Source organism: Erythranthe guttata, chromosome 1 (genome assembly GCF_056151865.1).
Source record: "Erythranthe guttata isolate IM_541 chromosome 1, IM_541, whole genome shotgun sequence".
NCBI classification, from domain to species: Eukaryota; Viridiplantae; Streptophyta; class Magnoliopsida; order Lamiales; family Phrymaceae; genus Erythranthe; species Erythranthe guttata.
In genome coordinates this window covers 4,046,000-4,067,574 of record NC_142533.1, presented here as the reverse complement: position 1 = coordinate 4,067,574, position 21,575 = coordinate 4,046,000, and the positions used below count along the sequence as shown (strand labels likewise).

The 21,575-nt window shown below is 30.7% G+C and overlaps 3 protein-coding genes across 3 annotated transcripts; 2 read left to right on the top strand and 1 right to left on the bottom strand.

The window, feature by feature from the left end:
* Positions 1–1,330: 1,330 nt before the first annotated feature.
* Positions 1,331–3,950, top strand: LOC105973761 (ubiquitin-conjugating enzyme E2-23 kDa). The gene is made up of 6 exons (XM_012998804.2): positions 1,331–1,618; positions 1,740–1,819; positions 2,990–3,104; positions 3,211–3,263; positions 3,347–3,475; positions 3,630–3,950. Exons 1-6 carry the CDS (start codon positions 1,575–1,577, stop codon positions 3,701–3,703), a joined length of 495 nt encoding a protein of 164 aa, XP_012854258.2. The 5' UTR covers positions 1,331–1,574; the 3' UTR covers positions 3,704–3,950.
* Positions 3,951–4,898: 948 nt separating this feature from the next.
* LOC105973725 (uncharacterized) lies at positions 4,899–8,277 on the top strand. The gene is made up of 6 exons (XM_012998763.2): positions 4,899–5,207; positions 5,283–5,362; positions 5,612–5,726; positions 5,798–5,850; positions 5,927–6,055; positions 6,654–8,277. The coding sequence occupies exons 1-6, from the start codon at positions 5,050–5,052 to the stop codon at positions 8,045–8,047; spliced, it is 1,929 nt and encodes a 642-aa protein (XP_012854217.2). The 5' UTR covers positions 4,899–5,049; the 3' UTR covers positions 8,048–8,277.
* A 254-nt stretch (positions 8,278–8,531) lies between these two features.
* On the bottom strand, positions 8,532–16,835 carry LOC105973726 (Peptidase M1 family protein). Its single transcript, XM_088817848.1, has 33 exons — positions 16,555–16,835; positions 16,298–16,369; positions 16,136–16,177; positions 15,891–16,031; positions 15,726–15,801; positions 15,197–15,273; positions 14,975–15,088; positions 14,808–14,882; positions 14,616–14,723; positions 14,316–14,528; positions 14,176–14,237; positions 13,962–13,989; positions 13,782–13,868; positions 13,666–13,691; positions 13,514–13,577; positions 13,345–13,425; positions 13,197–13,244; positions 12,676–12,694; positions 12,516–12,520; positions 12,372–12,383; positions 12,215–12,271; positions 11,817–11,926; positions 11,618–11,698; positions 11,355–11,538; positions 11,036–11,184; positions 10,748–10,886; positions 10,267–10,413; positions 10,092–10,173; positions 9,812–9,987; positions 9,507–9,617; positions 9,053–9,169; positions 8,877–8,948; positions 8,532–8,754 (listed from the first exon to the last, which is right to left on the bottom strand). The coding sequence occupies exons 1-33, from the start codon at positions 16,630–16,632 to the stop codon at positions 8,674–8,676; spliced, it is 2,934 nt and encodes a 977-aa protein (XP_088673974.1). The 5' UTR covers positions 16,633–16,835; the 3' UTR covers positions 8,532–8,673.
* Between the last annotated feature and the right edge of the window lie 4,740 nt (positions 16,836–21,575).

Below are 21,575 nucleotides of genomic sequence, written 5' to 3'. Positions count from 1 at the left end.
CCCCTTCGAAATATACAACTCTGTACACTTTGCCTTGGTGTAATTCTCATCGAATAAATGGTGTATATGTCATTTGACTCTTCTCTCTTGAAAATCCTCCTATCAGGGTTAGGGTTCACAAATTAACTAAATTCTCTTCGCTTGGGGTGAGCAAAAAAACCTAAAAGTCGAAAAACCAAACCAAAAAACCGAAAAACCAAGTCATTTCAAACCGTACCAAATAGTAAAATGCATGTACGTTTTTTATTTTTGAAATGCCGAATTATTCAGTTCTGTATGGTGGAAAGGTAAATAACCGAACCGAAATTAAATTATAAAATGACTTCATTTTATATATTACATGTATTATTTTACCATAATTTTTATTTTCTATCTTTCAATTACTTGTCTCATTCTAAGCATTTGTTCATAAATTGAGACATTGTATTTTATTTATTTAGTAATTAAAAATTTACTTGAGTTCATAGTTTTAATAATGTGGTAGATGACAGTAGGAAAAAAAATGAAGCATAATATATCATCTAAATTACGTTAAGTCCTATGGGATTAAAGATTTTATAATTTCATTACATTAGTAAGTTGTGAAAGTAATTGTAATTGTATTCTTTTGTTTGTACAACTTGAATAATATAGTTACTCTTGAACCAAAAAATAACCGAAAAAACCCGAAATCGAACCGAAACCGAACCGATAAAAAACCGACATACACGATTTTTATTTTACAAAAATCGATATATTCGGTTCATGTTCGGTTTTAGCCAAAACCGAACTGAACCGAGACGTGCACACCTCTACTCTTCGCAAAATGAAATTCCCTTCCAAATTAGACAAAATTTTCTTCCACACTCGACAAAATTTGTTCTTTTTTCTACATAATCATTGTAATATAGGCTAAAAAAAGGTTAATGACATTTAAAACCTTAAAAGACAGAATTACCCTTTCAATTTACTCAAATCCGGCAAGAATTAAAACAGAAATACACATTGACGGTAACGTGCACCGAGTTGTATATTTCGAAGGGAGAGAGTCTCTTTTTTTCACTTTTAGGGGGGAGAGTGCAAAAAATATATTTTTTAGAGGGTGAAATGGAATTTGCCCATAATTATAATAATAATAATAAATTAATAAATAAATAATTCACATAAGTTAGTGGCCCAACTGAAAATGAACCCAACCCAGCTATTGGGCCAAACTATCCGCTACCTGAAAAAACTGAAAAAGTTCATTCTAAAACAAATTACCAGTACACGTACTGCAACTCGTTTTTTAACAACTTTCAAAAAATTACAATTGTTGATCAATATTTCAGAATAATTCCAATTTTGCCCCACTTTCGTTTGAAATTAGAAGTCTGAACTCTGAACTCTGAACTGCCTTTACATAACTGCTTCTTCCCCTCTCTCTCTCTTCTCTCTCTCACACACTGAAACACACACGCAATGGCGCTAATATATAAGTACAATCAATTCAACCAAACTGATTGTATTCACACATTTTACATATTTCACCAGAATCTGAAAACCCTAAGCATCGAGAGAGGAAAAAGTGAAGAAGCAGAGGCAAATTAAGAGCAATGGCTGATGAATTTAAGCGCCGTAGCGCGGATATCACGGATCTGTAATTGCTCCTTCCATGGAATCTTCTTCCGTTTTTTTTTTTTTTTTTTTTTTTTATTTCAGTATATTTTACTGCATCTCTGTGATTTTATAATTGATTTTTGTTCATCGTTTTGTGATAGGAAATGCGCTGGATTTGAGGTGGACATGGTTGATAATCGACTGCAAGAGTTCTCTGTGAAGTTCCATGGACCCCGAGGCAGTAAGTAATACTTTCCCCCCCTTTTTTTATGGCCGATTCAATTTTTTTTTTATTTTTTTTGGCGGCTTTATATGATCTTGCTTTAGGTATGATTGGGATAAAGATTAATTGCGAATCGACATTTTAATTGAAGTTGCCTTATTTTGCCTGTTCAATTCTGCTGTTAACGCGTTATTCTGATACTCGATTTTTGGATTTCTGAGTTTAATTTGATGTGTCAATTTAGGCGATCCAAAGTCGTTTGGATTGATTAATTCGACATTGGATTTTAAATTTCTTTATCAAAAAAAAAATTATTTTATTTTGGCTTTAGATGATCTTGCTTTAGGTATGATTGAGATAAAGAGTAATTGCGAATCGGCATTTTAATGGAAGTTGCTTCAATTCTGCTGTATTCTGATATTTGATTTTTGGATTTCTGAGTTTAATTTGATGTGCCAATTTAGGCGATCCAAAGTCGTTCGGATTGATTAATTCGACATTGGATTTTAAATTTCTTTATAAAAAAAAAAATTATTTTATTTTGGCTTTAGATGATCTTGCTTTAGGTATGATTGAGACAAAGATTAACTGCGAATCGACATTTAATTGAAGTTGCATTATACGGCCTATTCAATTCTGGCCGGGAGGTTTATTCTGATATTCGATTTTTGGATTTCTGAGTTTAGAGTCTGCTTGTTTTTTATCAGTTCCTAATTTGATGTGTAATTAGGCGATCAAAACTCGTTCGGATTGATTCATTCGACCTTGTATTTGAAATCAATTTACAACATTTTTTTTAGCTTTAGATGATCTTGCTTTAGGTATGATTGAGACAGAGATTAATTGAGAATTGACATTTTAATTGAAATTGCATTATTTGGCCTATTCAATCCTGCTGTTAACGTGTTATTCTGATATTCGATTTTTGGATTTCTGAGTTTAATCTGCTTGTTTTTATCAGTTCCTGGAAATTTGATGTGTAATTAGGCGATCCAAACTCATTCAGATTGATTCATTCGACATTGTATTTGAAATCAATTTTACCTTCTTTTTTTTTTTTTTTTTATTGTGTTGGATTCCAAAATTCATCTCGTTTCGAGGCATTTGAAATCCCAATCCAATATTTGAGAAGAAAAAATTGCGATATTTTCCAATTTCGATGGTGTGTAAATATATATATATCTGTAGCAAATTATGAAGGAGGAGTTTGGAGCGTAAATGTGTTTCTGGCAAGTGATTATCCAGTTATGTATCCTATCCTTCAATTTTCCGACAAGATTTACCATCCAAATATCAGTTATGCGTAAGTCTTCCTATTTTCTCATACATATTGTTTTTTTGCTTTTTCGACATCTAAAGATGGTAATAAAATAACAAAATGTTTCAATATGATCTTGTGTTCGTTTCAGAACTGGCACTGTGTGTGTAAATGTTCTCCGACAAGCCTGGAAAAATGGACATGGTTAGTCTACTCTATAGTAGTCCTGCCGGTTTCATTTCTCGATTTTATTTAATATATAATTTTTTTCGGGTTTCGTCTTACAGATCTCAAACTACTGTTTGGAACTTTTCTTCCACAACTTCTTAAAGAACCAAACGTCGACCGCCCTTTCAATTTAGAAGCTGCAAATTTGATGAAAAATGACCCCTCTGCATATGAACAGAAAGTTAGAGGTCGGAAAATTATATTACTCTTGTAACGATAACTTATTCATTTTATCATAGCTTCGTTTATTGGAATCTATTGTAACTGTACTATTTTTCTTTGCTTATATTCCGGGATTAATTATGTTACTTTATTCTAGTCGAACGTTTGTTAAATTTTCAGATGAAACTGAGGAACATGCGAAGCCAGCTGCCGTCAATGCTGCTGCAGAGGAGACAGCTGAGAGTACAGATTGATCGGTGAAATTTTAATCGAAAAAAAGAAGCTAATAATTGAGAGGCATTCTTTGTACTTTGAATGTGTATAGTCGATTCGAATAATAAAACTTGAATACCCTAATCATTTCTTTTGTTACCGTTTTGATGGGCTAAAAACGAGAATCGAGTGATTTCGATTTTTGAAGCTGTATGTTTTTTTTTTTCTGCATTTTTAGCAGAGTTAGACCTATTTCTGCAGATTTAATAGAGTTTTTTTTTGGACTAATTGCTCCAGTGTTTATGTTTTACTTTAATTGTCAAATTTACTTTTGCAAGTATAAATTATTTTATGGTTGAATGCAAATGCATAAAAAGTAGAGTTAAACTAGTACTCCACAAATATATTTAAAGGGTGTTAAGTGGCATTAAATCAAATGAATAACACAAACACATCATTAAAAATATAATTAAATACTATCATTAACTTAAATTTAACTAAAAAAATAATATCACACCACAATCACTGTTGGGAATTTAAGGGGGAAAGAAAAAAGGGTAAATTCCACTTTTCCTCTTAGTACTTTGGCTCGATATCAATTTACCCCTTTTTACTCTCAATTGCATCGATTTGCCCCTTGTACTTTGGTTCGATTGTTTGTACATTGAATGTGTATATAGTGTCGATGTGAATAATAAAAAAACTTGAATACCCGATTTTTGATGGGCTAAAACTGAGAAACGGGTGATTTAAATTTGAAGCTATTTTTTTTCTGCATTTTTTCTGCTATTTCTGCAGCTGTGGATGGGTCAATTATGCAGATTTAATAGAGTTTTTTTTCTGGACTAATTGCTCCAGTGTTTATGTTTACTTTAATTGTCAAATTTATTTTGCTAGCCTAAATTTATGTTTAGTTTAATTGTTTGGGGATTAGTACATGAGGGATTTTGCTAATAAAAATTAATAGACATATTTTTTGTTAAAAACTATAATTAAAGGGTGTTAAGTGGCGTTAAGCCAAATGAATAACACAAGCACATCATTAAATATAATTAAATACTATCATAAACAAAGTTAAAATAATATCCAAACAGAAATACCTTCTAAAATAATAATAAACCGAAAAAGGACCTTCTAAAACAAATTACCGGTATTTGTTTCTGAACAACTTTTCGAAATTACAATTTTACCCAAACAGTTCAGCTTAATTCCGTTTTGCCTACTGAAGCGTGAACCGTCTTTGCATAACTGCTTCCTCTCTCTCTCTCTCTCTCTCTCTCTCTCTCTCTTCACTCTCTCTCTCTCTCTCTCTCTCACACACACACACACACAGACACACACACACTATGGCGCTAAAGTATAAATACAAACAGCTGTTTGTATTTTTATGCACAATCGCACATTCACACATTTCACCACACTTCGAAATCCAGAGAATCGAGAGAAAAAAAGTAAAGAAGGCGTACGAGTTGAGATCGAAGGAAGAGAAAAGCAAAGAGAAACCATGGATAACCGTTTGAGGAAGGAACAGGATTTGAAGGAACTGTGAGTTACTTTTGAGAATTTTGATTTTAATTGTAGTACTTTTGAGAATATTGATTTTGTTGATTTTTATGATAGATTGATGGCTGATTTTAAGGTGGATACGCCTGCTGATGATATGAACGTGCTCTTCGTGAAGTTCCATGGACCCAAAGACAGTAATTTTTTTTTGTGTTTTTAGTTTTTTTTTCCAGATTGGTTTTGAGTTGATAATATAAATTTCATTCAAGTTGCATTTCTGGTTCAGTTCTGATAACTTGTTGTCAAGTGTTTGATATTTGGATTGTTTAGATTCGATTCATTTGTTGAATCCTAAAATTGTTGCATTTCTGGTTATTACGAGATTCGATTTTTTCGGATTATTAGATTGCAAATTTTGGTTTAGATCTTTATCTTCAATTTGTTAGGTCCTTATGAAGGAAGAGTTTGGATGGTAAGGGTGGATCTGGCAGATGATTATCCATTTACGGCTCCTTCGATTGCCTTTACCGACAAGATTTACCATCCAAATATCCATGAGCGGTGAGGATTTTATTTTCTCATCTCCATTTTTTTTTTTTTTTTTGCCTATGATTTTTTTGTGTTCATTTCAGGTCTGGCGCTGTCTGTTTAAATGTTATCAACGAAGACTGGACACCCGTAACTAGTAAGTTGATAGTCTTAGCATTCTCAGAGATCATTTTCCGAGTCATTCTCAGAGATTTTGTTTATTTTCTTTTCAGGCCTTTTACATGTGTTTCAAGACTACATTCCACAACTTCTCATCAACCCAAATCTTGATGACCCTATGAATGTACAAGCTGCAGTTATGATGATTAACTACCCCGCGGCGTACTATCCGTTTGTTAAAGGTAGAATTTCTTTGACTTAGATTTTTGACTAATTTTGGTTTTTTCATTCATCGACATGGCATTATCCAAAACTTCCAAAATGCTTATGTTTCTGTGTAGGAAATGATTACCAAATTAGAAATGAAATTGTTTTCTTTATCTCGCTTTGGTGAAAAGGTTCAATCGTCCTGCTCTCCAAATATCTGTCTAGTTACACAATAATAGCTCATTGTGAAGCAATTTTTTAATTTTGTAGAAACTGCAGTGTAGAAGGGTCTTTTTGGTTTCTAAAATGTGTAAGTAAATGTTTGTGAATTTTTCAATTTTTAAAATTTTGATTGTAATCTATTGAAGGTGAGATGAGATGATCTTAAATTCTTCAAAATTCAGGTGCTTTTTCGGTATATGACTGTGCTCAAATCTTTTATGTTCTATCTCAGTGTGAATCCGTCTATTTTCCTGTTGGCTAGCCCTTTGTTATATTCCTAATTTGTTTCCTTGAATTTTATAATTTGAACATAGAATATTTCGACTTGTTGCTAACAAACATGTAATTTCAATTTGTCTTATAATTTTTTTTATTTTTGGAAGAGTCTAACGGGACATGATTGTGTTTCAGACCATTGCCAGAAACATGCGATGCCTGCTGAGGAGAATATATCTAGTAGTGAAAGCGAGGTGAGTGTAGATGAACGTAGCTCCAAAGCTGGAAGTACCGATGATGATGAGGAGGGGAAAGCTGGAAATACCGATGATGAGGAGAGGAAAGCTGGAAATACCGATGATGAGGAGAGCAAAGCCGGAAATACCAATGATGATGAGGGCGGCAAAGCTGGAAATACCAATGATGATGAGGAGGACAAAGCTGAAAATACCAATGATGATGAGGACAAAGCCGGAAATACCGATGATGATGAGGAGAGCAAAGCTGGAAATACCGATGATGATGAGAGCAAAGCCGGAAATACCGATGATGAGGAGGGCAAAGCTGGAAATACCGATGATGAGGAGGGCAAAGCTGGAAATACCAATGATGAAGAGGACAAAGCTGAAAATACCAATGATCATGAGGACAAAGCTGGAAATACCGATAATGAGGAGGACAAAGCTGGAAATACCGATAATGAGGAGGACAAAGCTGAAAATACCAATGATGATACGGACAAAGCTGGAAATACCGATGAGGAGGGCAAAGCTGGAAATACCGATGAGGAGGGCAAAGCTGAAAATACCGATAATGAGGAGGGCAAAGCTGAAAATACCGATGAGGAGGAGAGCAAAGCTGAAAATACCGATGAGGAGGAGAGCAAAGCTGGAAATACCAATGAGGAGGAGGGCAAAGCCGGAAATACCGATGGTGAGGAGAGCAAAGCTGGAAATACCGATGAGGAAGAGAGCAAAGCTGGAAATACCAATGATGAAGAGGGCAAAGCTGGAAGTACCAATGATGAAGAGGACAAAGCTGAAAATACCGATAATGAGGAGGACAAAGCTGGAAATACCGATAATGAGGACAAAGCTGGAAATACCGATAATGAGGACAAAGCTGGAAATACCGATAATGAGGAGGACAAAGCTGAAAATACAGATAATGTGGAGGACAAAGCTGGAATTACCGATAATGAGGAGGACAAAGCTAGAAATACCGATGAGAAGGAGGGCAAAGCCGGAAATACCAAGGATGAGGAGGGCAAAACCGGAAATACCAAGGATGAGGAGGGCAAAACCGGAAATACCAAGGATGAGGAGGTCAAAGCTGGAAATACCAAGGATGAGGAGGGCAAAGCCGGAAATACCGATGAGGAGAGCAAAGCTGAAAATACTGATGATGAGGAGGGCAAAACTGGAAATACCAATGATGAGGAGGACAAAGCTGAAAATGCCAATGATGATACAGACAAAGCTGGAAATACCGATGACGAGGAGGGCAAATCTGGAAATACCGATGAGGAGGACAAAGCTGGAAATAAAGATGATGAGGAGGGCAAAGCTGGAAAAACCGATGATCAGTAAAATTGACTAGTCGAAAAAGGTGATCTGATAATGGTTGTTGATGTGAATAATATACTGTGAATCCCCCATCCCACCCCACATATATCCTATAAATCATTCCTTTGCAGTTCAAAAAAACTGAAGTAGTGAGTTCTGTTACTTTTTAAGGTACTAAAAACCAGAATTGCGTGGCATTTTTAGTGCATATACGGCCACTAATGCGAATTTTGATCGATTTTTTTTTTCGTTAATTGCTCCTTGCGTTTACTTTAATTGTCTAAAATTCTTTCTGTTAGGATAAACTAAGTGGTCAAAAGTCGAATGCAAATAAATAAATGATCGATGGTCGTAATTCGAAAAAACACAAAATGAAGAAAATAAGGATGCATTCTATTTTTTCTTTTAGAAATATATTATTTTACATTGAGAAAATAGCCTCATTAGCTGTCATATTACTCTCCTCCGATACTTCTGACTCTCCAGAAGTTAAAATATCACCAGAAAATAAATGTAAAAATATTTATTTAGTCTAAATTAAAATATAATTTAACAGCAAGAGTCATTGGTATAGTAATAATTTAACAGGTCAAATTATAACAATGTTTTGGTTCAAAATAAATAAAATTCATCTGCTCTTAAGAAAAGGTTCAAGCAGCCAAACTCTTGGATGCAATCTCAAACACATTCTCCGACAGCCCGTTAGCAGACAAGATCATTTCCAGCTCAGCCTGAAATAATAGTAGTACATTAATGTCAAATGACAAAAATCGACCTCAGATGAGTTTTTAATGATTATCGAATAATTTGCAATTGAATTCATGTGAAAATATAGACAAATATTATTTTAGACCTTTGCAAGAGTTTGTCGGGTTTCATCATATCTTTTCCATCTAGAAAAAGCGGAAACCATCCTCGACGCCACCTAATAATCGAAACATGTGATTTATTTAGGGAATATTATAGAATTTAAATTAAAAAGGCAAAAAATACGAAATAATTGGAGTAAATTCACTATGAACAACAAACCTGTGGGTTTAGCTTGTCTAGCTGCACAACCACTTCGCCCAAAAATCTATAGCCCGATCCATCTTTGGCATGAAAGTTCACCGGGGACCCACAGAATCCTCCAATGAGTGAGTACACCTGTACGAGAATTCGAATTAATTTGTAATAAATTAAGGCCCCGTTTGGTTGCCAAGATAAGCCAAGATTAACTAAATAGTTGGACTTAATTTGATGTTTGGCATCCCCAATAAATTGCCGGGTCGACCCGCCAAAATTATATAATCATGGATCATCTTGCCTTATCTTGCCTTCTAGTGTTTTTTTTTGTTAGACGTTGCGAGCTCCAATAAAATAATTGGGTTTCATTAGACTATTTAATCTTATCTTGGCTAATCTTATCTTGCCAACCAAACGGGGCCTAAATAGATAAATAATCTGGTCGATTTAGACACGTTAGAACTTAGAAGTAACAAACCTTATTTGGATTACGAATGTCGAAGGCAGGATGATTAAGGAGTTTACGAACATTCTCAACATTTCCAGGTACATCTGACATAGCTTGGAGTGCCAACCATTTATTTATCACCTGCACGAAAATTCAGCCAATTTATTTAATTAATGCGCATTAATTCGACTTACGTGGAATCATAGTATTTTCATTATCAAATAATATAGGGTTATTATTAGACTATGTAAATGAACATGCATAAATATTTTGCTCAAGAACAAATAAATAATTAAATTAAATGATAGAATATTATATTAGTACAAAAGGCATACCAAGTAATCATGCTGCCACTTGGTGTAGAAATCGGCCAAAACCTCATCCCGAGTTTGACCAGGTTTCTGGTCAATAGCAACGAGTGCTGAAAATTGCTCAGTCAAATTTGTAGCAGTTTTGTATTCGTGCAACATAAGCTCGGTTATCTCTTCATCTTCAAGTGATCCGAGATACGCTGCAGACAGAAATAGCGCATATATTCGATTTATTCAAATAAACATAAATATTTAATATAATCAATACGTTACGAAATAATACGGATTTAATTTTTTTTTTTACCAAGGGCGACGTTTTTTAGAGCACGTCTAGCCATGTTTGGATGGTCAAACACGTACTGCTCAGAGCTTCTGTTGTTTTTCACCTGAGAAGCATTTACGAAGAAGAAGAAAAAAAACCCGTTAATTTTCTTAGTTAAAAAATAACGAGGTGTATGTATCGATGTTAAATAACGTACTGTGTTAATTAATTCTTGTTTTAATTCAGAAGCGAGCTGCTTTCTGATGAAAGTTCTAACTGCATGAACTGCATCGGGATCGGCAACTTCCATCATGTCCATTATTTCTCCTTCACCGGGCAAAGTTAATGCCTTTGCAATGAATTCCTAAATTAAAAAAATAAAAATAAATAAAATAAATTAAAAAATAGTGGAATCTACTTTTCATTAGAGAAGGATAATTAATTATTGGATGAACTCCTCACGTTATAAATATTAACAAAAAAAAACCATGATGCATTTTTTTAGCACAAAAAACCCTAAATGAAGGTGTTTTTATGGGGGGTAGTTTGCTAATAAAATTGGATTGTAGGGGGGATTTTGCTAATATTTATAACATGGGGTGTTTTTTGACAATTAGAGTAAAACAGGGGAGCTAAATGCAAATAAACCCGATAATTAAACATACGATATATTTATATATATAATTTTACATACATACCTTATCCAAGATTGGATCGCCAAGAATACTTTTAATTCCATGCAAAAACTGCGGATTCAAAACCAAGGGCTTGTTTTGCTGAAAATCGGAAACGAGGCTCAGCATCAATTTTCTAGCCAATACTTGCCCAGCCTCCCATCTAAGTCATCAAGAAAACAATACTTCAGATTCTCTCGATTCTTTACAATTATTATTATTATATTATATTATATTATATATATATATATATATATATATATATATATATATATATATATATATATATATATATATTCACAAATAAATTACCGATTAAATTCATCTGAATCATTAGCAAGGAGAAAGTACAGGTCAGCATCGGTGAGATCCGAATCCAGTCTAATAGGAGCACTGTAACCTCTCAGTATCGAAGGTACAGGTCGCTCCGGTACGTCATTGAAGACGAATTCTTCTTCTTTCTGCTCAATTTATAAATTATAATTAATATGTTAAATAATAATGGGTCCCAACAAGATTCTTATTCAAAATAAAATAACGACGACCATTTGCAAAAAATTAAAAACAAATCATTTCGTTCAACATATTATAGAGAATCGGCATATATGTAAATCAAGATTCGGACAAAAACCTTTGTAACTCGGAGAACGGTAGTGTGAACTGCCTGACCATTGCTAGAGAGAGTCTCCAATTTACCGTCATGGTAAACGGAGGATAAAGGAATATCCTTTCCTGTGGACCCCACCAGGCCCAAAGCTACCGGAATGAACATGGGCTCTTTGACGGACTGGCCCGGTGTAGAAGGAACCTCTTGACTGAAAGCCCGAAATGTATTTATGACATCAGCAAATAAAAATTTGACGGGTAGAAAACGTGAAAAGTTCGAGACCTTACCTAAACTTGAGGGAGAATGTCTTGGCTTCGGCATTATAGGCAGAAACAACCTTCACACGAGGGGTACCTGCTTGTGAGTACCTGGCATTTTTTCGTTCGAATGAAATAAGATTAAGCACCAAATTTCACGTGTTTATTAAATTTAAAAACAATTTTTTTTTTAAATGTTATAATTTTTGAAGTATCTTTGATTACATACCATAACAAGAAATTGGAGAAATCGGCACCGTTTGCATCTCTCATGGCAGCAAAGAAATCTTCACATGTCACAGCTTGCCCATCATGCCTCTTGAAATAAAGATCCATTCCCTGAAAAATGTGAAAAAACACGATCGTGATTTTGGTTGTCAAATTATGAATTGAATTGAATTGAATTGAATCGAATCGAAAAATCAGTTTGCTAAATTTAAGAATGGTAAGAGTATTATAATTTTATTCAGAATTTCTAGAAATATATATGTATATGCATATTTATTAATATAATAAACATTTAAAAAAAAACATGACAATATTTCGAATTGCAAAAAAATCGTACAAATTCGTAATAAACGGTAATAATTCAATGTGGTGATGTAAATCAATGATGTTCTTTATTACCTTCCTAAATCCGGAACTAGTCAACAAGGTTTTGTACATCCTCACCACTTCAGCTCCCTAATCAAAAGAATTGTATTAGTTAAGCAAGAATTAAGATTTAGCCATTAATCAAAGTCGAGAAACTAAAATATCTGAGGAGAGAGAATAAATATCTAACCTTCTCATAAACCTTCATATACGAAAACGAAACGAGGAAGACAAAGTCAACAGTTAGTCATTAATTAAATCCAGAAAAATTAACTGCAAAGATATATTTAAAAAAAAAAAAAAGAAAAACGAGGAAAGGGTTATATGCAATTACCGTCACTGCAAGTTAACGTCCATGGCCAACCAATAGAAAACGTGCAGCCAAAATGTTCAAACATGAGAACTCGGTGATGAAGGGAAATTATAAAATTCAAAATTGCAAATTAAAAACGAGAAGTTATTAAGCCCGTCAATAGACAGACGAAAATACTTGCCTGTGTAGAAGTTATCCATCTGCCAAAAGACGAAATGGAAAATGTCAGTACATTTTTCACACAATCAGATGTTTGAAATCGGGATGGAAATCGGATCGGAAAAATTATACTTTTCTCGGAAGTGAAAAACTAATTCCAATTCCGTTCCAAAAAATAGGAGAAGTTGTAAAATCGGAACTTTGGAAATTGGAGTGGAAAAACTTGTTACAAATCGGAAATCTTTTTATCCGAATCGACGAAATTCTAAATTTCCAATTTTTTAATCACTTATAATATAAAATACATAAGAATTTTGGAAAATATTTTCGGAAATGAAAAATTGGATCGGAAATCAGAATCTAATATGTATACCAATTCCGTTTCAAAAATAATTAGGAATTAAGAAATCGGAATTTGGAATGAAAAATATTGTTCCAAAACCGGAAATATAGATATCGTAACCGACGGTATTTCGAAATTGGATTCCAATTTCCACCCCTAGTACTTTGAAAAGAGAGATGAAAACGGGAGAGAATTCAGACCTTAATATAAGAGTGAGGACGCACGGGATGAGCCATGGGGCCCGCATCCTAGACAATTAAAACAACTGTTAGCATCTACAATTAAAATATTAAATTAGGAAAAAAAAAAGATAGCTGAATAAATCGTAATAAAATACTTTGTCCACACCTGAGGAAATTGATAGGTTCGAAGCTTTGAAACATCAGCAATTCGTTTCACTGTACGGCTTCCCAAATCGGACGAAAATTCCTGGAATTATTCATTTAGATTTAATCTAATCTTACATTGACAGAATATAATTCATTTAGATTTATATATATATGAAATGATTAGTCACCTGATCTCGGAAAACAGTGAGGCCTTCCTTTAAGCTGAGCTGGAACCAATCCCGACACGTCACTCTGTTATTTAATCGAATGAATGTCAAATCAATAATTTCGAACAACATAAGAACAATTTCAAACACGGGAGATATATGTATAAGCTAACCTGTTTCCTGTCCAGTTGTGAAAATACTGCAAAAAAACATCGAAAAAGAAAACAGGGAAATTTAATTAAATGTTCAAAAATTCAGAATATAATTCGCACGCAAAACGGAGACAAACCTCGTGCCCAATCACACCCAAAATTGCAGCATAATCTGCATCTGTAGCAGTTTCCGGGGATGCAAGGACGAGTTTGGAATTAAAAATCTGCAAATAATAAAAAAAATCATAAAATTTAAGAAAGTACCATCAAATGAGATTATAAGATAGAGAAGATGATGATGTGGCGTTTCATCTTACATTCAAACTTTTGTTTTCCATCGCTCCCCTGTCAACCGAAATACAATACAACACCTTAGCAATGTAAAATATATATATATATATATATATATATATATATATATATATATATATATATATATATATATATATATATATATATATATATATATATATATATATATATATATATGAATAATCAAGAAAGACGGCATTGAATAAGAAACGAACTAACATGTTAAAATCTGGAACAGCTACAATGTTAAACAGATCCAAGTCGTATTCAAGCCCAAAAACCTGATCGAAAAAGACGAATTAGACAAAAAAGATCAAAAAAAACAAAAAAAAAAAGGGTAAAAAAAAAAGAATTATTACATCTTCGTCCCATTTCATTGCAGCTTTGAGAGAGTACATAGCATGTGCTGTCTTGGGAAGATCTTGTGGTGGGGTCCATATTCGAAGCAAGACCTTTCGACCCGAACGAGTTGTGAAAGTATCATCTCTACTCTCCAATTTTCCCGCAACTAATGCGAAAAGATAGCACGGTTTCACAAAAGGATCCTCCCATATTGCGTAATGCTTGTTTCCCTGCATTAATGCAATTCAAATTTATATTATTTAAATCAAATTAAAAAAAAATCATTTAAAAAAAAAAACAAACGAGAAGTAACTGACCTCCAAGTCTCCTTCCTCTACGAGATTCCCGTTAGACAAAAGTACAGGGTACAGTGACTTGTCCCCTTCAATGCGACAGGTGTACTTCGCCATTATATCGGGGCGATCCTAAAAAAATTTAACCACGTATTAGCAAATACCACATAATATTATTATTTTATTTTTTTTATTAAAAAAAAGAGAGATATATACCTGATAGTATGTAATTTTCCGAAAACCTTCTGCTTCACATTGCGTGCAGAAGTTTCCTGATGACTTATAGAGCCCCTGCATTATGCATTACCCATAAATAAATATTGGAATAATGTTATAACTAAACGAGAAAAACGAGAGAATATAATTATTAATTAAGGCCTCACGTCCAAGGAAGTGTTCTTCTCTGGGTAGATTTCAGTCACAACTTCCAAAGTAAATTTACCGGTTGGAGGTGACGAAATAGTGAGGTGGCGTGAGTCTACACGGAAATCGTTCTCCTGCAATAAATAATTATTTCTTCGTTAATCAATACAAAGTCAACGTAAACATATTAGCGCGAAAACAAAAAATAAAAAATAAAATAAAAATTAATTTATCTCGCATACCTTGAGCTCGTTACCATTGACCTTCAATGAAATCAGTTTCAAATCAGCTCCATCCAAGATCAGAGGTGACGAACTACCTGTTCATTTACGATCGGTAGACAAATAATTTAATAACTCGAAAATTATTTATATGACGAATGATTCTGTATTTTCAAATAACACATACGTAAGTGCAATAAACAATCTACAGAAGAAACCTTCATACAGTGATTACAGATCTCGTTTTCTGTCCGTTCGACGTTGATGCAATAAAAATCGCAACTAAGGTTTACACATACATAGTTACAAGAGACAAAAAAGCCGGAAACCGATAAAAATGTTTTCTTGATTTCTACAACAGATCTTGATACATTTGAACTCTTGTAATTCTTGTAAAATCGAAGACCCTGATAAAGTAAACTAACAAACGAAAGCCGTATTTCAAAGTTACGGTAAATCAATTCAATTCCCACCTCGATTAACAGCCAAACAAACCGACACGATTAGATAGATACAGATATTACAAGAACAAAACGGAACGAGGGAATACCTTCAAGTCTGGGAGAGACAGCTATTTTCGAATAAACAATCGTTTTCTCCTCACCCAACGTAAAACTCAGATCCACCTGAAGATATAATCGTGTTTTTTTTTTGATGTATTAGTGAAAGTTCGTAAATAATATAATTCAGAAATCGAGACTTGTACGGGAACTACCGTGTCGAAGTAGTAATCGGGTTGCTTGTAATCCTTTAAAAAGATCTCTTTTGGTGCGTCCATATTCGATTCTTCAACTTGCTTTGGCAACGGTTCTGTTGCAACCGAGCAGATTAATCTCCGTCTAGTATTTGCTAAATGCTGGAGAAAAGAAAAAATTTAGTACTCAACGATTTATTGCGACGCGCTCACGAAATGCGAATATTAGCATAATCTTGAACGAACGAATGAATGAATAAGCTTACATGCAAGGGGTAATATGGTAACCGACAATTCCAATTAGTAGCCTAGCGACAACATTAGATTGTGGAAAATGTCAGATAAACCAACGTCGAAAATATCTCGACTAAGAAAAAGAACACACACACACACACAAAAAAACAAAAATCAGGACACAAAAAAAAAACCTTGGAACTAAGGAATCGTCTGTATACAGTACTAGGTTTCACCGAATGCGCCTTCACACGACTCGGCAGAAGCTGAAAACAATCAAACGACACCTCTAAGATACAATATGGGTAACTAATAAACACAAATTCAAGAAAATCTTATCAACTTAGTTCTAAACAACGTTGCAACATATGCAATTCATCAATTATTCAATCAACCAATAGAAATAAAATAAATTGAACAAAAAAAAACAAAATGGGGTTTGGGTAATCACAGGTACAGAGGAGACCAAACCCATGAGGCATGTCTTCGAAAAGCTCGAACCTTTGCAAGGCAGAATCAATCGAGACATCAATTATCTATAATATTTTTTTTTTTTATTTCAAAAACGAAAAATAAAAAATTCAGAAACCCTAAAATCGATTGCAACAACCACAAAGATTCGATCTTTAACAAAATTAAAGAAAACCCAGATGGCTTAAATTTCAATCAGCTGAATAAATAAAGAAGACGAGTGAAAGAGAGTGAAGTTGGGATGTTATAAGGTTCATACATAATAGAAAAGGATGCGGATAATTTTGGATTAAATTCATTACATAAATCAAAAATTAAAATTAAAAAAATATATATAGGATTAAAAAAAAACGTTGCATAAAAACTCCATTGTTGTCTTTTTTACCTTTTCAAGATTTCTTTTTTTCTTTCAGATGATCGGGATTGAAGATCGAGTCAAGAAAGAAGACAACCTACGGGAGACGTATTGGAGTTCAAAATTCCTCTGCCTAGGAAACAAGATTCGTTAGAATTGTTTTCTTGTTCTAGATTTCTTGATTTTTTGATAAATAAATATGATGAGATTTTCATGGGAAATGGGCTTTTTTTGGGGTATATTATTTGGGTCCAATATATGATTTTTCTTTTTCTCATATTATTATTAAAGAATATTATTTATTTATTTATTTATTTTGGTTGATGTGCCATATATTATCCTTGGGAATTTGGATTGATAATAAATATATTTATTTATCTCTCCATTTTTAAAATAAATGTAGTTTTTCAAATTTGCTGAATTCTTAAAAATCTTAATAAATGTGTCTTAGTTTTCAGAAAATAGATATTGTTAAATCAGAATATTCAATTTTGTGCATTAGTTTTTGTCAATGTTTTCCGTATACGGTGATATCGTATCAATTTGTATTGATTTTAATTTACATCAAATATGAATTTTGGATGAAAGTAAATTTGAAAAGATCAAAATACTCTAATATATAATAAAAATATATAATTAATTATAAATAAATCTGATGTTGCATCACTCACATTGGGTTGATTAAACAGAAACACGACGGTAGGCCACTGCACACGAATCACGAAGGTAGGCACGCGAATAAATGATCTTGGTTGGAGTCAGATAGATGGTTACGGAAGCAAATAGGTAGGTAGAACAATAGAGTTCTGGGTATCAAAACTAGAGAATATAGCATACATTTTACCATGAAGCTCACGTCTTATTTATATCAATTAGTGGTAGAATCCTAATTAGAATATAATTCTAGTTTAGTTAGAATATAATCCTAATTAGGTATTCAGTCAATATGACGGGCTTTGAGCCCTCAATTCAGTGCTCTCGTTCGTTTGGGCCTTAACTTCTAGCCTAATATAGTGAAATAAGTAGTGGGTCATTAAATACCCACTTAGGTATATCAAAATCTATATTTATTCACTATAAATAAGTGTTAACTTAAATGGTGCTTGGGGAATTTTTTCAATTGTTACAAAATATGATGATGGTTTAAGAAATTGTTATAATTGGGCTCAAAATGTGAAATATTGCAGACAAGGCCCAATAAGAGAATGAACCCTCGAAAAATTATAGAAATAAATATAGTTAACAAGGGGTGTTCGTTCAGTAAATTCGTACCGAAAAGTATTAGAATTTCAGTATGCCAAAATTTCATACCAAATACTGGACCATAACATACAGACACAGTTCAGTTACCACCAAATTCTCGAAATAATCACTAAAACTAAAAAAATATTTATCTATAATCTGATTAATTGTTTATTTATTTTTCGCATACAATTAATAGTTTTTAATGTAACATTAAAATTTTATATTGAAATACATTTATACAAAAAAAAAAATCTTTCGATTCTCGGGCGTACACAATGAAATACCAAGATTTTCGGAAATTAAATAACAAATACTGAACTAAATTTTCGATTCGGAGCCGATAAACACCCCTAGTTGTAGCAGCTTCCAATAATAATTAGTTAGGATTAGAGATGCTTTCTTTTTCTTCATCTCTTTTTAAGTGATGGCGCCAAATGAAATGATTGGAAGAGAACATAATAATAATAATAATAATAATAAAAATAATAATAATAATAATAATAATAATAATAATAATAATAATAATAATAATAATCATAATAATAATAATAATAATAATAATAATAATAATAATAATAATAATAATAATAATAATAATAATAATAATAATAATAATAATAATAATAATAATAATAATAATAATAATAATAATAATAATAATAATAATAATAATAATAATAATAATAATAATAATAATAATAATAATAATAATAATAATAATAATAATAATAATAATAATAATAATAATAATAATAATAATAATAATAATAATAATAATAATAATAATAATAATAATAATCATAATAATAATAATAATCATAATAATAATAATAATCATAATAATAATAATAATAATAATAATAATAATAATAATAATAATAATAATAATAATAATAATAATAATAATAATAATAATAATAATAATAATAATAATAATAATAATAATAATAATAATAATAATAATAATAATAATAATAATAATAATAATAATAATAATAATAATAATAATAATAATAATAATAATAATAATAATAATAATAATAATAATAATAATAATAATAATAATAATAATAATAATAATAATAATCATCATAATAATAATAATCATAATAATAATAATCATCATAATAATAATAATCATAATAATAATAATAATAATAATAATAATAATAATAATAATAATAATAATAATAATAATAATAATAATAATAATAATAATAATAATAATAATAATAATAATAATAATAATAATAATAATAATAATAATAATAATAATAATAATAATAATAATAATAATAATAATAATAATAATAATAATAATAATAATAATAATAATAATAATAATAATAATAATAATAATAATAATAATAATAATAATAATAATAATAATAATAATAATAATAATAATAATAATAATAATAATAATAATAATAATAATAATAATAATAATAATAATAATAATAATAATAATAATAATAATAATAATAATAATAATAATAATAATAATAATAATAATAATAATAATAATAATAATAATAATAATAATAATAATAATAATAATAATAATCATCATAATAATAATAATCATAATAATAATAATCATCATAATAATAATAATCATAATAATAATAATAATAATAATAATAATAATAATAATAATAATAATAATAATAATAATAATAATAATAATAATAATAATAATAATAATAATAATAATAATAATAATAATAATAATAATAATAATAATAATAATAATAATAATAATAATAATAATAATAATAATAATAATAATAATAATAATAATAATAATAATAATAATAATAATAATAATAATAATAATAATAATAATAATAATAATAATAATAATAATAATAATAATAATAATAATAATAATAATAATAATAATAATAATAATAATAATAATAATAATAATAATAATAATAATAATAATAATAATAATAATAATAATAATAATAATAATAATAATAATAATAATAATAATAATAATAATAATAATAATAATAATAATAATAATAATAATAATAATAATAATAATAATAATAATAATAATAATAATAATAATAATAATAATAATAATAATAATAATAATAATAATAATAATAATAATAATAATAATAATAATAGAAAAATAATTAGTATATTATTATTATTTGGAGGGGGTGCCTCCAATACACGGAACAGAGACCCAAAAAACTCGGCCGACAAAAAAAATCCTTAACGGACAATGATTTGTACTTAGTTCTAAAATCCAATGATGGCCCAGTACGGTCGGCCCACCTTGTCTCTCCGGTCTGTTTTCCTAGCCCACATAATAATATTATTTTAATATTACTTGACAACCAACTTTTTACTCCTATAAAAATTAAATACTTGTCCAAGAAAATAAAAATAAAACATTAAATACATTTAATTCCATATTTCAAATTACACGACTTTTTGCTATTTGTTAAAGTTCCTTCCTCTTGAGAGCCTAGTTAGAGATTTTAGACTAAATATTACACACAAATTAAAGCTTAATTATGGAGTTTAGGTATGTTTGGTGGTCATCTACCATGGAATACTTGTCTATTTGTAATGACCTTTCTCCCAAAATCTTGTAGCTAAACAAAAGTGGCAACAAAATATGCAGATCTAATTTTCCAAGTGATTATTGTGTGTCTGCACATGCGCGCACGCGTCAATTTATGTGTTTTGTATGTGTGCGTGTGTGTCAGTATGTAGGTGTGCGCGTGCATGTGTGACTGTGTATAGAAGAGTTTTGGTGATGGCAGCGGCGAGGAGTGGAAATGGAGCAGATTTGAATGGTTGCAACTAAAATGAATGGAGTGGTGGAGAAAAAGACATGGATAAATGACTTTTAACAAAGTGGAAAAATCTCATTATTTTGATTTGAAAGATTATTAGTGTACAATAGTATTTAGCAGATTGCCCCTTGTTTATTTAGCAAAATGGAAAGAAAAAGATTATGGATAAGTCGTCGAGTCCTGTAAAATGAGGTTTATATTATGCTGCATCGCATATAATACACGTGATAGATCTTTACTATTCATATAGACACAAATACAGATCTACATTAATGTGTGTAGATCAACAACAAAATCTACAAATTAAAACTGGAATAACTAATTTATTAACACCAATTAAAACTTATGAAATGGTACATTTTAGTGATATCAACAAAGATAAAAATGTTGGGAAAGATAAATATATTTAAAGAGTTTTTGACTTATTGGACCCTACCAATTTTCATTTTTTACTCGGAGCCCCTCAAACTTTGTACCTTTTCATTTACTTGCACCAATTATATAATCTTGTCAGATTTGTCCTCTTACTCACACCAATTACATAATCTTGTGAGATTTGTCGTCTAGTGAATTTTT

Bases quoted from the DNA above. Each gene is read 5' to 3' on its own strand.
- LOC105973725 (XM_012998763.2), top strand. From the start codon at position 5,050: ATGCACAATCGCACATTCACACATTTCACCACACTTCGAAATCCAGAG. The intron at 5,363-5,611 runs GTAATTTTTTTT...TCAATTTGTTAG, and splicing joins GTTCCATGGACCCAAAGACA to GTCCTTATGAAGGAAGAGTT. The intron at 5,851-5,926 runs GTAAGTTGATAG...TTTTCTTTTCAG, and splicing joins AGACTGGACACCCGTAACTA to GCCTTTTACATGTGTTTCAA.
- LOC105973726 (XM_088817848.1), bottom strand. From the start codon at position 16,632: ATGTCTCGATTGATTCTGCCTTGCAAAGGTTCGAGCTTTTCGAAGACA. The intron at 16,032-16,135 runs GTAAGCTTATTC...TCTTTTCTCCAG, and splicing joins TACCATATTACCCCTTGCAT to CATTTAGCAAATACTAGACG. The intron at 14,883-14,974 runs GTGAGGCCTTAA...TGCATAATGCAG, and splicing joins AGAAGAACACTTCCTTGGAC to GGGCTCTATAAGTCATCAGG.
- LOC105973761 (XM_012998804.2), top strand. From the start codon at position 1,575: ATGGCTGATGAATTTAAGCGCCGTAGCGCGGATATCACGGATCT. The intron at 3,264-3,346 runs GTTAGTCTACTC...TTCGTCTTACAG, and splicing joins AGCCTGGAAAAATGGACATG to ATCTCAAACTACTGTTTGGA. The intron at 3,476-3,629 runs GTCGGAAAATTA...TTAAATTTTCAG, and splicing joins ATATGAACAGAAAGTTAGAG to ATGAAACTGAGGAACATGCG.